This window comes from Bubalus kerabau, chromosome 3 (genome assembly GCF_029407905.1).
Source record: "Bubalus kerabau isolate K-KA32 ecotype Philippines breed swamp buffalo chromosome 3, PCC_UOA_SB_1v2, whole genome shotgun sequence".
Classification (NCBI taxonomy): Eukaryota; Metazoa; Chordata; class Mammalia; order Artiodactyla; family Bovidae; genus Bubalus; species Bubalus kerabau.
In genome coordinates, this window is record NC_073626.1 from 54,917,191 (window position 1) to 54,934,415 (window position 17,225).

The 17,225-nt window shown below is 38.5% G+C and overlaps 1 protein-coding gene across 3 annotated transcripts in view; it reads right to left on the reverse strand.

Annotated features, from left to right (window-relative positions):
* Positions 1–2,034: 2,034 nt before the first annotated feature.
* TUBGCP5 (tubulin gamma complex component 5) overlaps positions 2,035–17,225 on the reverse strand; it is a 294,174-nt gene continuing 278,983 nt past the window's right edge. For all 3 annotated transcript variants that reach the window (XM_055571843.1, XM_055571841.1, XM_055571844.1), the window contains 10 exons: positions 16,656–16,854; positions 15,347–15,535; positions 14,364–14,546; positions 9,678–9,762; positions 9,443–9,563; positions 8,775–8,953; positions 7,414–7,539; positions 6,530–6,618; positions 3,845–3,945; positions 2,035–2,414 (listed from right to left, as the gene is read on the reverse strand). In XM_055571843.1, coding sequence (XP_055427818.1) covers positions 2,368–2,414; positions 3,845–3,945; positions 6,530–6,618; positions 7,414–7,539; positions 8,775–8,953; positions 9,443–9,563; positions 9,678–9,762; positions 14,364–14,546; positions 15,347–15,535; positions 16,656–16,854 — 1,319 coding nt within the window. In that variant the 3' untranslated portion in view covers positions 2,035–2,367. The remainder of the gene's footprint in view (positions 2,415–3,844; positions 3,946–6,529; positions 6,619–7,413; positions 7,540–8,774; positions 8,954–9,442; positions 9,564–9,677; positions 9,763–14,363; positions 14,547–15,346; positions 15,536–16,655; positions 16,855–17,225) is intronic.

The following is a 17,225-nucleotide window of genomic DNA, read 5'->3' on the forward strand; positions in this document are numbered from 1 at the left end:
AATTATAATTGAAGTTCCCTTAGCCTGGTTCTGGTTCCTGCAAAAGATGAATAATGAGTTCCAAGCTCCTAACATGCTCAATTGGAAAACCGTTAAGATTAAAGGTCCAAACAGAACCAGCAGAAAAATTAAAAGAGATACCATCAAACTCCACATATAGGAGAAGGTAGTTTAATGTACACAAAGCATTAACTTTCAACTTTCACAACTCAAGAATCACCAGATGAGTGTAGCTGATGCACTGATGCACTTCCAGTGGACAGCTTCAGTGTTGCTCCTTGGGTGGCCTCAGCTGCGGAGATCATGCTTGCCCTAGGGTCACACAACTACTGACTGATGGAGATGGGGAACAGAAGCCAATTATCTCAGCCCAACACGGGGCAACCAGCTGGGACAGCTTTTCTCTCTGGCCAGTCCATCTCCCTTTCCCTTTTCACTGGGTACTCTGTACTTTGGAGGCTACTTTCCAAAGAAATTGGTGACAGTTTGTAAAGTCTATCCTTCCCTCAATTTAAACTCTGCTAATCTTTCCTTGGAAACTCTAAAGTCATGAGAAAAGAACAAATATAGTATAAAACCAGTCTGTGGCAACAACAAATTCTAAATACTCATTTTTTAAAGTGAAAACATTTCATAAGTATCCTATAAATAAATGCATCTTCTATTCCAGGTTTAGTGACACAGACAATAAATGTAAGTCAGTTTATGAAAGAAGTTATGTTTTGGTATGTTTGATACGATGATTTTTGCTATGCATAAAGAACTTTACCAAAACAGCCAGGCCATCATTGTTTGGGCCTTGACTCCATCGTAACTGCTTTATATGAGCATGTGCTTCCATCAGTTTCCACAGTTCTGACTTGTAGGACCAGATTAAGAAATACTTCTCACATTTTACAGTTGTTAGGTTACACTGCAGTCTTTTCTTGAGACCTGAAAGTAGTAACTTATTCATTGCTGGCATTTGAAGGCCTCCTCAGCAAACTGTTTCCAAGACTTCAGAGTAAAGTCTGAGACCTGGGCTGGTTTCCAGGAGGTCTGGTTAGCTGACTTTGCATGCTGTAAAATGACTGAAATTGTGTACAGGGTAGGGGCCCCTGATGCTCAGCTCTGAGGCTATTTGGACTTCAGTTCAGTTCAGTCGCTTAGTCGTGTCCAACTCTTTGCGACCCCGTGAATCGCAGCACGCCAGGCCCCCCTGTCCATCACCAACTCCTGGAGTTCACTCAAACTCATGTCCATTGAAAGTCGGTGATGCCATCCAGCCATCTCATCCTCTGTCATCCTATTCTCCTCCTGCCCCCAATCCCCCCCAGCGTCAGAGTCTTTTCCAATGAGTCAAATCTTCGCATGAGGTGGCCAAAGTATTGGAGTTTCAGCTTCAGCATCAGTCCTTCCAAAGAACACCCAGGACTGATCTCCTTTAGAATGGACTGGTTGGATCTCCTTGCAGTCCAAGGACTCTCAAGAGTCTTTTCCAATACCACAGTTCAAAAGCATCAATTCTTTGGTGCTCAGCTTTCTTCACAGTCCAACTCTCACATCCATACATGACCACTGGAAAAACCATAGCCTTGACTAGACGAACCTCTGTTGGCAAAGTAATGTCTCTGCTTTTGAATATGCTATCTAGGTTGGTCATAACTTTCCTTCCAAGGAGTAAGCATCTTTTAATTTCATGGCTGCAATCACCATCTGCAGTGATTTTGGAGCCCCAAAAATAGCTGTTTTCAAAAAATAAGTAGTAAATATAGTGCTGAGTCATAACTGCTAGAGAAATACAACTGTGCAAAGAAAATGTGGGAACACTGAACAGTAAATATAGTTTTAATCAATTATGGTTAGCTCACAAAGGCCATATAATAGGATTCTTGTACCACAACTGGCTTTTACATTTATTAACATTGGTTGAAGTTGTTTTCTATCTTGGAACTTTCCAAGCATATAAAAATACATTTTTCAGACCGCCAAATCTACGACAACCTTTAGGGAAGATAGTATGTAAAACTATAAAAAACTTCTGTGACTAAGTAAAAAGGGGAATAAAGTGCTTTATTTTTAATATTAATTACATTTTCAAAAATGATATATTTTACATTTAAAGGTACCAATACCATAAAGCTATTGCTTACAGTAGGAAATATAAGTGTAAACAGACTGTATTCACTTTGCATTGATAAAGTTTTATACACATAAATCTATATACCAACCAATAATCCCAAGAGAACACACATAAAACTCACTTGTTTGGACAGTAGACAACAGTTTAAAAATAAACCAAAATAAGAGTCCCATTTCTTAGCTCCATATGGTGGAAATGTATATGTATAAAGATTGAATCTGAGGTATTTACTACACTGAAGATATTTAACTTTGTTCCATGCCAGCCATGAGTGATAGTGCTAGAGATTCCACTGTGGGAAGAATAAAAATAGGTTAACAAGATAGATTTAAATGACAATGGCTGAATAAGCTTTAACCAATGTCTCAAAAAGTATTAGACATTTTCTATTTTTAATGAAAATACTAAATAACATATACTAAAGACAATAATCTTCATTTATTAAATGCAAATTGAAAAGCTATGATTTACTTCTATTTCATAACATTATAGTTTTGAAAACAAAACAAAACAAAGTCTGGGTTTTACACTGAACAAATCAAATTTTTTGAAATATCAAAACCTGGACTCACTTCATAACAAAACACCATGTTCTAAGCTATGAATGGAATCTGTTTCAACACATTTTTAACTCAATACTTTTTTTGGGCCAAGGGTATAAATGGGGGAGGCTGGGAGGTGGCAGTAGGGGTTTACAACTTTAGTTTTTATATACCTGCATAACAGATGAAAGCCTCTTCATTGTAGAAGAGTCAACTCAACACAGGAAATTAGGGATCCATGAGATTAGAACTGTCTTCCAGCCCTGCTGGCCCCCAGCTTCCACATCACTATGTACAGGGTAAGCTGGGAGTGGGGAAGACTGGCTCTCTGTGGGGGCATCTCGGATTCCAGTCTGCTACACCAACAATGGGTTTCTCTACTCTGGCAAAGTCTATGTGCCTCTGGTCAGTCACTGTCCCACCTACCTGCTCTGTGGTATAGCAGGTTAGCACTGAAAGGTTCATCTCATACCAGAACTTAATTTACTTAGATGTCTTTGCATTAACAACTTTTTGATGATATGTTTTTGTTTATTCCCAGTGTTCGGTCTGGTTACTCTAATAGTGTTTTTAAAAATGTTCACCTACTCTTAATGAGCATACCACAATCTGAATATACAGAAATAAGGAAAAAACTAGCCCAGCATACTTTTCCCAAAAAAGCTGTGCAAGAAATACTACTTTGTCCTTTGTGTCTATAAACATACAGCTCTTTTCTCCCTGTGACTCGCCACACAGACCTGTTTGCTTCCTGCTGTTTTGAACTGTCAGGCTTGCATTTCTTTGTTTAAGAGTCAGCCTTGGGAGTTTTAAAATTGCTTAAAAAAACAAACAAAAAAACACAAAGCAAACCGACCTCCAAACCCTATTTTTTGAAAGGAATAGTTACAAAAGCTATGCATGATAGTGAAATGTGACTGAAACCTATTTTGCCATCTGGTTTACTTATGGTTTTAGAAATCCATTGGTGTTACACATGATATACTAGAAAGCAGTATCTTCAGTCTCAATATTTTACATCTGCTTCACTCACCCCACTTACTTGGAAATCAACTGCTGAGGGACTTTCCAGGTTTGAAGTAGTGAAAAATTCTAAATCTTCATGAGATCAGTAACAAAACAGTAACAGACTGAGTTACCGGAAAATATAAAAGCAATAATATTTTAATGTAATACTCACAATGGGGAAAGGATCCTCTACAGACAGCTTTGTTTAAAATGGTTACAAGAAACATATGGCAGTTTTTAAAATCAGACTCCATTTTCTCTATAGATTCCATCCTAGGAAAGAGTAAATTTCAATTTAAGTAAGCATATAAGGAGTTACTAAGCAGGCTATAAAATACCTTTGGAGTAATTACAAATGTGCTTCAGTTTAATTTATTTAGATTCCTAAGTCTAAAGATTCTAAAATAAAATATAAAATCTGCCAAACTTTCAAAGAGTCTGAAGGGCAGTGTCATTAGGACACAAAACTGCTGCTCCAGCACGCTGCTGAGTTCCAGAGTGAGGGTCACTGGGGACAGTCCCCTTTTTTGGCCACACGGCTTAGGAGATCTTAGTTCCCTGACATGGGATTGAACCTGGCCCCCCTGTAGTGGAGTCTTAACCACTGGACTCCCACAGAAGTCTCTCCCTTTTCTACTGCACAATTCTATATTTTTACTTTTCAAAAGCATACCTTCTTTTGAAATAAATAGCACATTAAAGATATAAAAAGTTTATTTTTAAAAATTACTAAAAACTTGTTAATATGGGCAATAGCAAACACCCACATCCAGCTTCAGCAGTCACACCTCCCCCCAGCCCCACATCTTCAGAAGCAAAGTTGACATCACAGCATTTCAGGCATAAATATTTCAGTATCACACTAAACACAAAGACTCCTTTAAATCCATAGCCACAATACCACATGTTTAAAAATTCTTAATGATTTAAAAAATATCATGAAATAATACTGTTCAAATTATACCTATCTTTAACATTTTTTCACTTTTTTGCTTTAAATGTGACTCAGGATCAATTAATGTCCACAAACTGTGATAGTTAATATGCTTAAGTCCTCCTTATGTCCTGTTTTTTTCTTACAATTTACTTGTTGAAGAAACAGTTCTATTTTAGCCATGTGTGCACAGCAGTATTATTACCTTCTCCTCCATCTGACAGTGACATGGAGGGAGAAGTCTCCTTCACACACTGGAAGCAGCAACAATAAAGCAAGTAAGACTCCTATTTTTACCTCTGCAATTAGCGATTTAACCTACCATCGGAGTTTCTTCATTGAGAGCACTTTGATAAAGCCCTATAGGTTAGGATTTTCGGTTCAGTTCAGTCGCTCCATTGTGTCCGACTCTTTGTGACCCCATGAACTGCAGCACACCAGGCCTCCCTGTCCATCACCAACTCCCAGGGTCCAGTCAAACCCATGTTGATTGAGTACGTAATGCCATCCAACCATCTCATCCTCTGTTGTCCCCTTTTCCTCCTACCCTCAGTCTTTCCCAGCATCAGGGTCTTTTCAAATGAGTCAGGTCTTTGCATCAGGTGGCCAAAGTATTGGAATTTCAGCTTCAACATGAGTCCTTCCAATGAATATTCAGGACTGATTTCCTTTAGGATGGACTGCTTGGATCTCCTTGCAGTCTAAGGGACTCTCAAGAGTCTTTTCCAACACCACAGTTCAAAAGCATCAATTCTTTGGTGCTCAGCTTTCTTTATAGTCCAACTCTCACATTCATACATGACTACTCAGAAAACCATTGCCTTGACTAGATGGACTTTTGTTGGCAAAGGAATGTCTCTGCTTTTTAATATGCTGTCTAGGTTGGTCATAACTAGGATTTTAGATTAGTGCTATAATGAACTTTCAGTTCCTTACTAATATCAACTAACTATAAACTATTAACTCTTAACAGTCTAGTCAACCAGACTTAACACTTTTATTTCAGGCAAGTAATACCAGCAGCATAACATTAATTTTATAAACAAGAGAAGGACAAGCTGTTGAGCTACACTTTCAAGGTAACAGTAGAAGATGGTATTCTGGATAGGAAGAAAGAGCTCCTGGGTTTTCAAGTGTCCTCTGACTTTCTATGTTATAGGCATGAATAAGAAACACCCTTTTTGATATTTGGCAAAACTAATATAGTTATGTAAAGTTTAAAAATAAAATAAAAAAAAAAAGATTCTAAAAAAAAAAGAAACACCCTAACAGTAAAATATACAATCATTCTTCTAGAGCTCTCTAAAATATGATTTTGGACGACAATCTAGCATAATGTCCCGAATTTGGTTTAAAATAACTGAGTGCGTGGGAGTGAGCAGTAAACACAAAACAAAACTGGGTGTCACTGTCATCTGCTGAAGTGGAGTAATGGACTCCAGGGTCTGTTATGCTTCCCCTCCACCACCCCGCCCCCCACTTCTGTGTATATCTGGAGGCAACCGTAACAAAAACTTAGCAAACCTATACAACAGGATGGAGAAGGAAATGACAACCCACTCCAGTGTTCTTGCCTGGAGAATCCCATGGACAGAAGAGCCTGGCGGGCTCCAGCCCATGGGGTCGCAAAGAGTCAGACACAACTGAGCAACTAACACTGCTATACAACAGGAATGTAATTTAAAGATAATTGCTTCTGCTAATCAAGACTTCAGATTTTTCTTACTGTTTCACCAGCCAGAAATTAACTACATGATTTTTGATGCTGTCTATTCTTTAGATTAGACAATTTTCAATTCTTTCCATAATTATAAGTGTATGTGATACGTTGTCACGATGAAAAAACAAGACTGTCAGAATGGAGCCAGCTAAAAGCAAAACCGAAATGGTCACAGCACAGAGCTCCACAAGCTGCATACTTACTGCCATGCCCCCAGGCCAGCCTGCCACCCCTCTGCAAACATGAGAGCCAAGTTCAACACCTTCATGATGGCTTCCTTCACAAAGCTGACCTGGAGAGAAAGCCATGGAAGAACACAAACCTGGTGACCATGTTTGAACACAGACATCAACACTTTTACCTAATTTAAATGTCACAGAAAAAGTTCATTAATGCAATAACTGCCTTCCAAGTCTAAGAAGGGAATAGCAGAGGACGAGATGGTTAGACAGCATCACTGACTGAACAGACACAAATCTGAGCATACTCTGGGAGACAGTAAAGAACAGAGGAGCCTGACGTGCTACAGTCTGTGGGGTTGCAAAGAGTTGGACACAGCTTAATGACTGAACAACAACAGCAGCAAAGTATAAGGAAGGGTGCTAGGCTCTGAGCACAACAGAGTTGGAATTGGGCCCATGTCCACTGCGCCCATGTAAAGGTGCATCAGCAGTGGAATCTGACCAGCAGAGCCAGTAAGCAACCATTTCCTGAGACAGGTGTTTAAATTCACCAGTGAACAGGGCAAGTCATTCCAATGGCTGTATGATGACCTAATCCCATATATTCACATCAAACTGGACACACTCCTGAACAAAGTACTACTATTCCATAACAGCAGATAAAATTTTCTAATGGAGTTCAAACACAGTGCTAAGTGAGTATAGACTGTCACAATAAAAAGTCAACTGTTTCTTTTAGATGTAATTTCTGGTAATATGGCACACATTTATAATCTCACTGGATCTGGTCCTTCCTTCAAAGAATATTCTGCATATCAGAAGCTTACTAAGCATAAAACTCCAAAGGACACAGACAATTTCCCTTGTCTGGCTTCATTCCTGCCTCAATGGCCAAGTTCATGTACCTTTTCTCTCAGCAGACATCGATCATGGATGGTTGATAAGTATCTATAGTGAATTTTAATCAACTGATCTAAATCCTTAGCTTCTTCAACTTGATGTTGAAACTCCAGCCCTGTACTGTGAAGAATCTTCAAAGAGAAAGATGACAAATTTAATGAGCATATCTTTTTTGTGAGAATTTGTATACAATACACAAAACTTTTTACCAACTTCTTCTACATTCACTTGCACAGGGAGGAAATGCCTCACTCTGGACTAACAGATTGCTCCTGCACAGAGGAACAAGTACAGAAAACTGTACAGAAAACGCACTGATTGTTTAAAAGTCATCAGGTAAACTGAATTTATACGTTTCAACAAATTCCACTACTTACATAATGGTCCTTCTTTAAAAGGAGCATAACTGTACTTTAAGTAGAAAACAAAACAAAACAAAAACAATCTCTTAACATTTACCCTCAACAATTAAGGGCTTAAAAAAAAGAATGCATATATATGTAGAACTGAGTCACTCTGCTATACAGCAGAGATCGGCACGACACTCTGAATCATCTAAACTTCAAAAACAAATTGAGAAAAAAGACTGAACAACTAAGAGATTAAGGTTGCCCTCTGAAGGTCACTAGTGTACAGGAAACAGAGGGCACCTCTGCCATGTGGACCATGTCTAAAACAAAGGCTTCAAAGGCACACTTCAAGTGGGCTCTAGAACAAGTGGGCTCTAGAACCTATCTACCAGAGTGACTACAAATTTTTTTTAGCAATCATTTTAAACCCCAAGTGAATATTATCCTCTTAATAACACTGCCACTGTTCAAATATCTGATTTTTCTCTTCAGAACTTCCTCTAGAACTGGTTTTAATATGTGTAAGAAAAGCAATTTTATTTACTGAGTTACTTCTTATATTTAAGAAAAAATTATATAATCTGGCTGCATTTTCCCTCTTACACTCCATACTAGCCTGACAGACTTTTTTTTAGGCTTCCATTACTAAAAATTGAAGCCATTTTCCAGGGATAGCCCTGTTACCACTGGTGAAATTTAAAGGAATACATGGCAAGTTCTGATGGCAATTCCAAAAGAGGAGCTCTGGGTGTGTCGTTCCAAGGGGTCACTAGACAAGAGAAAGAGCAGTCTCTGGATACATGTGCTCTGGCATGTTTAAAAAAAAAGAAAGAAAAGCAAACACTTAACCTGCTGCCATGTTATTTCATGATCAAGTTTTTAGTATCTGATATCTTCACATTTACAGCCTATAAGTATTCTGCACGCTTCTTTGTATTTATATATATATTACAAGTAATTCTCCATGAACATATGTACATACGGTGATAAAACTGAACGGATGGAAAGACACAAACCCTGGTCATGATGTAGTTGTGTAAGCTGTTCACAAAGTGCATGAGCTTCACTCTTAAGAGGAACATACGATGAACCTGCAGTCTTACTGGCTCCTTCTGTGGGCCAAAATGAGCAGCTGTGTCTGGGTTACCTAAAAGTCCTTCTTTACGCTGTGATCTGTCAGCAGGATTAGCTAGTTCTGTAAAGGAACAAAGAGGAGAGGGGTGGGAAGAGCGTCTGCTCAGACCTCACGTGCACTACTGCCCTAGGACTTGTGCTGGTGTCATCACTGGCCCTGTGACGAGCGCTTGTCTGGATGCACAGCAGAGACACTACCTTCCCTACCTGGAAGCTGAAGCAATAAAAGCTGCCGTATCACTCTGATTATCAATGTCATCAAAAGGTAAAAACAAAGTCCCATTAACTTGTCATTAAAATTTTTTCATATGACCCCAAAATTTTATTTCTGGTTAAATTCTGGTTGAATTCCTAATTTAGTTATTGTATTTCAGATTAACTGTACTGATTCAAGGAAGTTAATTCTGATGTCTATAAAACTATTACATAATGCCATAAATTTATGTCATTCTGGTACCTGTGTATACATAAAAAATGACCTAAGACCACCAACCTCTCTGAAAGACAGCTAAAATTAAATTATAATTTATCTGCTGAAAACAAATCTTACCACCAAATAATAAAACATCCAGGCTATATTTTGCCCATTTTATTTGCAGTAAGAGAAGGAACACCTGATTATAAATTTTTTGACATTCCAAACTTATAACAATGTCCACAGGCCATGGGACCTATGAAAGCAAAAACAGAATTTTCACTGTTTAGACTCAGAACAGAAAGTAACCTGTTACTTGTATGACTTAATTTTAACAGAAAATGTTCTTACAAAGAATATCAGCACATACCTTATAGCTCAGGGTCAGACCATCTAAGATATGAACAGGGAGTTTCTTCTTAGCTGTGTCAACATTCTCAAAAGATATAGATAGACTAGATAAAGAGATATCAGTTTTAGCTGTTTAGCATTTTAATTTATATATTACAAAAAGATATTTCATAAAAGGAACACAAATATTCCAATAAAAGTATATTTTCTAAGCATATGTTGCAGAATAGAAATCAGGTTTTAGAATTAGGGAAAGGGGGCAAAATTTTAAAAAAATGGGTTTAACTATAAAAAACGAGATAGAGTAAACCCACTTAGGAAAAAAGATGAAGTCAGGGAAGGTTAACCCGCCATGTGCTTAAACCTGGTAGAGTTCAGCAACAGGCTCAGGAGACAGACCCTCTGCTGAGGGTGGTCTGAGTGTGTGTGTGTCTTGGGGAGGGGCACTGTTCTCCTTACCCTGGAGAGCATACAGGCTGTGTGTGAGCAAGCATGGAGTCTGCTTCTAAAGCAAAGGTGTCACAGACTGCTTTATCCACTCTTTCCTAATAAGCCTGAGTGTAACTCTCAAAAAAATGCAGCTACCATAGGGCATGGAAACGTCCCTGAGCCAGGCACTTGTCCTTAGAACAGTTCTGTCAGTGGACTGAGCAATGTCATGACTCTCCCACGATTACAAAGCACCTCTGACAATGCCTATATGCAGCCCACAAAAGATTAACTGTAAGGCCTTACAACCAGAGATATAAAGGGCAGTGTGTGATTTATGAGTTTAGCCAATTCATTCCATGTCACAAGCTAGTTAGAATTTTTTAGTACACATGTGCATCCACTGAGTACTTAGTAGTCACCTACTGAATACCTTGTCAAGTGCTGTACAAGCAGGTGATAAAGAAATCAATCCCTCCCCCTCTTCCAGAGGCTCATAGCGCAGAGAAAATGCTCAGTCACCCTCTTGTCACCAAGCAGACACAGGGTGCTGCACCAAGCCAGATGGGCAGATCACTGCTGGCCATGCCCAAGGGAGAGCAGGTAACTTAAGTAACTGGGGAGTACAGAAAAACGTGAAGGCTTCTGGGAGAGAGGGTATAGCTCTCAAGGAAACCAGAAATATTCCTGAAATGGAAATCTCTGAATTTCCAAATCTCTGGAGACTATGGTGCAGAAAGTACACAATATGTCTGTACCTTTGTGTGTATAAGAAACAAGGTGGGGAGCCAAACAGTGAAAAGTTTTCTCCCTCATGAAAAGCTCAGCCTACCTGCTCTGAGGCACAGAGGAGCCTGAGCATGAGTGGCAGTGGGGTGACTCACGTTCTGAGTGGCCCTATAGGGCCAAATGGAAGGGAGAGACTCTGAGACAGCTGGTGAGGTGGTGGCAGGGAGTACTGGAGTGAGCACTGAGATGGGGAATATTATCCAGGAGGCAGAACTGAGGGACTAGGGGTGTGTGAAGGCTGGCAGAGAGGAAGGAATCTAAGGTGAGCCTCATGGGCACTGGGATGAACAGCAATGTTCATCAAGGAGAAACAAAGGGCTCAGAAAACGATGAGCTCAATGATGTAAACATGACATTCGAGTGAAGTCATGAAATGCTGGCTGTGCAGACGCCTGGGCTGAAAATACAGATTTGCAGGTCATTAGGGGTTGCTGAAGCCATAAACATGGAATGAAGATGCCCAAGGCAGGAGAGCAAAAAGCTATACCAAGGGTGGGTGGAGGCCAAAGGACCCACAGGGAAGTTGCAGGTGGAGCACCAATGACATGGGAGAGGTGTGAGCAGGGCAGGGGAGCCTGGAAGCGAGGGAACTCATGGGCTCAGACTTAGGAAGCTTGAGGGCACAGACAGGCACCTAGAGCACATGGGAGCCACAGGAGAAGGGGTCCCAAAGTGACGGCTCATCTGTCTTGAGTTAAATCTATGAAAGAGAAACTCAATAAAAATACCACCAAGGTTTTTGCTTTCATTTTTCTGGGTAGAACTAGACAAAATTATAAAATACATTTGGAAAAATAAATAAGCAAGAATAGCCAATAAAACCTTATTGCTAAAACAGAATGCTACTAGCAATGTGAATAAAAGAGCAGTGAAACAGGATGAAAAATCTAGAGACACAAGGCATATAATGAGTGCATATGAAAATTTAATGACAAAGGGGTAATCAAATAAATAGGGAAAAGAATCTTTTTAAAAAAGAAATAAGCAATGGCAACCAATCAGTCATCTGGAAAAAGATAAAACTGGATCTATTTCTCATGTTTTTTAGCTGAGTAAACTCTAAATGGATCAACATCTAAATGTTAAGAAAAATCCATTAAAGCATTAAAACAAAACCTGGGTGGAATTTCTTTGTAACTAGGAAGGAGTAAAGCTTTCTTAATTATGACTCAAAGTCCAAAAGTAGTAAGAGAAAAGACTGATACATGGTAAATACACTATGATACATGATACATACACTAAAAAATGACTGCAGGACAAAACAAGAAACTGTTATACCATAAGCAGAACAAAAGGACAAATGTCAAACTGGGAAACCTATAGGAAGAGCTTCTAAGAAATTCCCTAGTGGTCTCGTAGTTTAGACTCTGTGCGTTCCACTGCAGGAGACATGAGCTCAATCCCTGGTCAGGGAACTAAGATCCCAAAAGCCTGACAGCACAGCCAAACAAAAAGAAAGAGAGAGCTTCTAAAAACAAAGAGGATAAAGACCAATAAATAACGTGATACTGACAGAAATAGTGGCAAAAGATATGGATAGTTCACTTTAAAACAAAGCAAAAAATAAACATATGAAAAGATGACTAAGAAAAATGTAAATTAAAACTATATTGAGACATCATTTTTCATCATCAGACTAGCAAAAATCTCAAAGTCTGACAACATACTCTGTTAGTGAGGTTGTGCCAAAAGCTATGTTGGTGGGAGTCAGAAAAAAATACAGCCTTTCTAGGGACTTCCCTGGTGGTTCGGTGGCTGAGACTGGGTGCACTAGCCGCCAGACTAAAAGTGCCTTTGCATTAATGATCTTAACTTGAAAAATAGAGCTGTTTTATACAATTAAATCAAGAAAAACAAAAACAAGGCAATTCCTAAAAGTAAAAAATAAAACAAATGAACCCAACCTTGTATCAGTGCTATAATCACATGGAGAATTAGTCCAAGTGACCTTGAAAGACAGGATTCTGATGACTTGAAAGTACAAAGAAGAGAATAAAGTCACAAGCATGTTCTAAAGTCTCAGCAGGTTTGTTGCTGCTATTGTTACTTTGGAACTATTATGATTTATTATAGAATAAATCCAGTAAGTATTTATATTAATGTGTTGGTAATCACTCAAGGGGAAAGATACAAAAGAAAATCAAAGAAGTGAACTCTTGTAATCTTTAATAAATATTGGAAATATCAATATGAGCATATGATTCATTTTCCTTTTTCTATATATTTGCTAGCTCCAACCACTGAGTAAGTCCAGAATTATTGATAATCCAGAACAGACGAACACTCTGGGACACTGAGCAAGGGCTTTTAAAGTCACACAGGAGACGGGACCAGTGCTCCTCGGGGAGGTGTACTGCCTGGGCGGGAAGTGCACAGGACAAGCCCAGATACCCAGTCCTAAAAGCAAGGATGCTCTCCAAGATTACTAGGGTCAAGTGAAGGAGTTCCCTTTGGGTAAAAATGGGACAGTCAAAGCAAGAAAAAGGAATAACTATAATAGATTGAAGCATTCTAAAAATAACAAAATTCACGAGTTTCTATTGGTAGTGGAAAATATAACCTTAACCTTCCCTGGCCCGCTCTGGGGACTACTGAGCATTAATTTTTTACTACGAAAAGAATCTAGCAGTTTGATGAAAATTCTGCTTTTGTGCAAAAATCAAAGGTTTTTTCACATAAAATCACATAAAAATAAAAGGAATTATTTTATATACTACTAAGAAGTAGAATCTGGCATGGCTGTGGGGAAAACAATGTTCTAAGTGGCATGAAACAAATGTTAGTTATTATCATTATAACTTTTCAAGGGCCAATGAGGGTGCCAAGAAATGTAGCCAAGTAAGGACACAGAATGGGAAAAAGGACTACCAAATGGGATGGAAGATGAGCCTCTGCCATCTAAGTATTTACTGGCACCACCCTGGCCAAGTTGCTCAGCAGGCAGGAGGAGGGACAAGGAGGAGGGAAGGTGAGCTCCCCGACTAAGGAAAAGCCAGCACAACACTCTGAAAACAGGCAACCCTGCCCATGAAGAGTGGTGAAATCTCTCTTCCCCTCCTAACTGGGCTGGAGTCTGACTTGGTCTGTGGTGGAAATGAGGGTCTGTGAGGCCTGGAGTTCAGGCCCTGGTGGTGCCAAAGGCCCTGCTCTCACTCTCTCAGAAAACCGCCTGTGACACCACCATGAATGCTGGTACAGCTGGCTGGAGAGGAAGAACCATGGGGCAGGAAGGCAGGCAGCATGGACCCCGGCCATGTGAGCAAGGCCATCAGATCCTGAGAGGCCATACGCTCCCATCTCACATCTCCTCTCATTCAGCTGGCAAGTTGCTGCTGCCTCGGTTTTCTAATGTGCAAAATAACATTAATAAAACTCACAGGGATCGGTGTGAGGATAAAATAAGATAACATAAAGAAGTCATAGAAGAGTCTGGAGCACATGGGTTATTTTATAACATTTAAAAGAAAAGGTGCCTCCCATATTTTACCGTGAACTGTCTTCAGGATAACGCTGTCCTACTGCTTCTTGGAGCTGGACATTAAGAAAAGACACATTCTGCCAGGTTTCCTTTTCCCTTATTTTATCAAAAATTGATGTGTAGAAGTCATACATGGTATCTCCCCCTTCCATTAAGAAGAAATTCCTCATGGCCTGCAAGTATTCAACTAGCCTGAAAGAAGAGAAAAGTCACAGAAAGACCTTAGGCTCATAAAATAGGATTCTAGACGAGTACCAGGTTTTGTACATCATTTTTAGTGAAACAGGTTTACATACTACATTTACTAAAATCAGAAATACTAAAACATTTTAAATACTTTCAAAAATAATAAAACAACATATAGCTTACTTAAATCAGAGAGGTATGTTATTTTCCTGTAACTGAAAAAATCTGGCAAACTTTCTAAAGTGTTACAAAAAAGGTTAATCCAAATCATGATGAATTTCCACTGTTAATATTCAGGGCATTTTTCCCCCAGTCTTTTTAATCTATGCATTAAAAAAAAAAAAAAAGAGTTCTTACCATTTTATATATCCTGGATTTTTTTACAATTTAAGAAACTTTACATTATTTAAAACTCTATATAAACATAATTTACATGAACTTTACAAAGTTCATACATGGAGATGAATATGCCATATTTTAATATGGATATGCCACAATTTAAAATACAAGTTATCCATTATTAAGCAATTTCATGTTTTTCCCTCTGATAGCAAACATTGTGACAAGCCTTTTTGTGTAACAAGCTTTTTCTGTGTTCATTTGGGATAAATTCTCAGAAACAAATTTCACATAAAGTTAAGAAAACACTGATGATTAATTGATTCTCTCAAAAGAAAGGTGTTCAATGCATATCCATTCCCTACTCTAACAAAAATTAGTTCAAAATCTAGGTTTAAAAATAAGTTCAACTATTTTTCAAGTATAAGAAACTACCAACTACTTCCCAAATTAACCATTCCTCATACCTATAATCTTTTTTTAGAGTTCGCATGAGGTTTCCACAGCAATCTAGATATTGTTTGTCAATATGGGGATAGAGGCAAGATCTCAGCGTTAATTCAAAAGTCTGGCAAGTCACAGATTCTGATGATCTATCCACACATACGTCTCCACCAGCAAACTTCTCGTGAAAGTCACTCTGTTCCAAATACAACCTTTAATATAAAAACATGAGTCTTCTTTTTAAGAGCTGCTGTCAACAGAATTCTCTTTAAAAAAAAAAAAAACCCACTCAGTTCCTTTTTTCCTTTCAATGGAGGTATAGTTGATTTAGAATATTTTATTAATATAAGTTTCAGGTGTACAATATAGCGATTCACAATTTTTAAAGGTGATATTATTCCATTTATAGCTATTATAAAATATCGACATATTGCCTGTGCTGTACACTATATCTTTGTAGTTTATTTATGTTATAGATAGTAGTTTGTGCCTCTTAATTCCCTGCTCCTATGTAGCACCTCCCCCACCCCACCCTCCACTGGTAACCAATATTTTGTTCTTTATATATCTATGAGTCTGTTTCTTGTTATTTCATCAGTTTGTTGCATTTTTTAGATTTCCCATATAAGTGATACCATATATTATTTGTCTTTCCCTGACTTACTTCACTAAAGTATAATACCCTCTAACTCTATCCATGCTGCTGCAAACTGCAAAATTTCATTCTTTTTAATACACCACACCTTGTCTATACATTCAACAGAATTCTCTTTAATCAAAACTCGAGTCCCATTTTTATCTTTAGTCTTAAAAATGCCAATTATTATAGAAATAGAAATCTTTTTCCTCAAAATATTCTTTGTGTGAAATAGTCCTTCACATGTTGCTTTTGCCCTAAAAGATCAAGTACAGAGGAGGCCTTTGTAGCCATTAGGCTGGCCACGAGACAATAAACAGGGTGTTTATCCTGTGGGTATTAACAACTTATTGCCTCAGGCTAAGTACCTAAAAACACTTTCTAAAGTGCCAAAATACACAGGGAGGGTCTGACTCAGCATGTCCCAGGACTGCAACTTCTATGAGCATCTTCTATATGAGTGGTGGTGCTGCCCATGGGCTCAAGGCACAGGACAGTCTATGGACTTTCACAAATAATAAGGATGCCAAATTTTGTATTTGAAACAAGTAAACACAATATATTCTTGTATTTCATTCATTAGAAAGGAAAGAATAAAGGTTTCTATTTTAAAGGCTGGAAAGCCCTACCTGGCAGAAATAAACAGATTCTGCCATTTCAAACATCAAAAATCCAGCAGGTATAATGTATCACACCTTGCAAAATTAATTGCCAGCAGTGGATCGTGAACGTCATCCAATGCAAGATGCCTCTCGGCGATGGACTGCATCTTTATCAGGGTCTCTCTGGTGGCCTGCTGCTCAGTGAGGGCCTGTGCAGTGAAGTCTTCTCCATGTCGAAGACGAGACTGTACAGACTCCAAAAAGAGGGTATACAGACTTTTTCTTTCTGCATCTGAAACAAAAATGTATAAGGTGAACTATGTTTTAGTAAATTAGGAACTCTAAGAATTATTAAGTAAACTTTATATAAATATAGCCTGGTATTTTTCCTTCAGCCTGTGAAGGTCTATCCCTGTTTTCTTATGTTACTCTTACAGTATAGTACCTTTAGTACAACTAAACATTTTTATACCCTGTTAGACAACTGCCAAGTTCATGGTCAAACATTCGAAATACAAGCTTGTTTTTTTCTGAACAGAGTAAGGGACCAAACAGGATGCCTGAAAGTTAAGTTGCCACCATACTAGACAGCACTATGATAACACTAACAGGAGTCATAATTCATTGGGAAAAACACTTCCAACAGTGGCCCTGTAAAGTTCT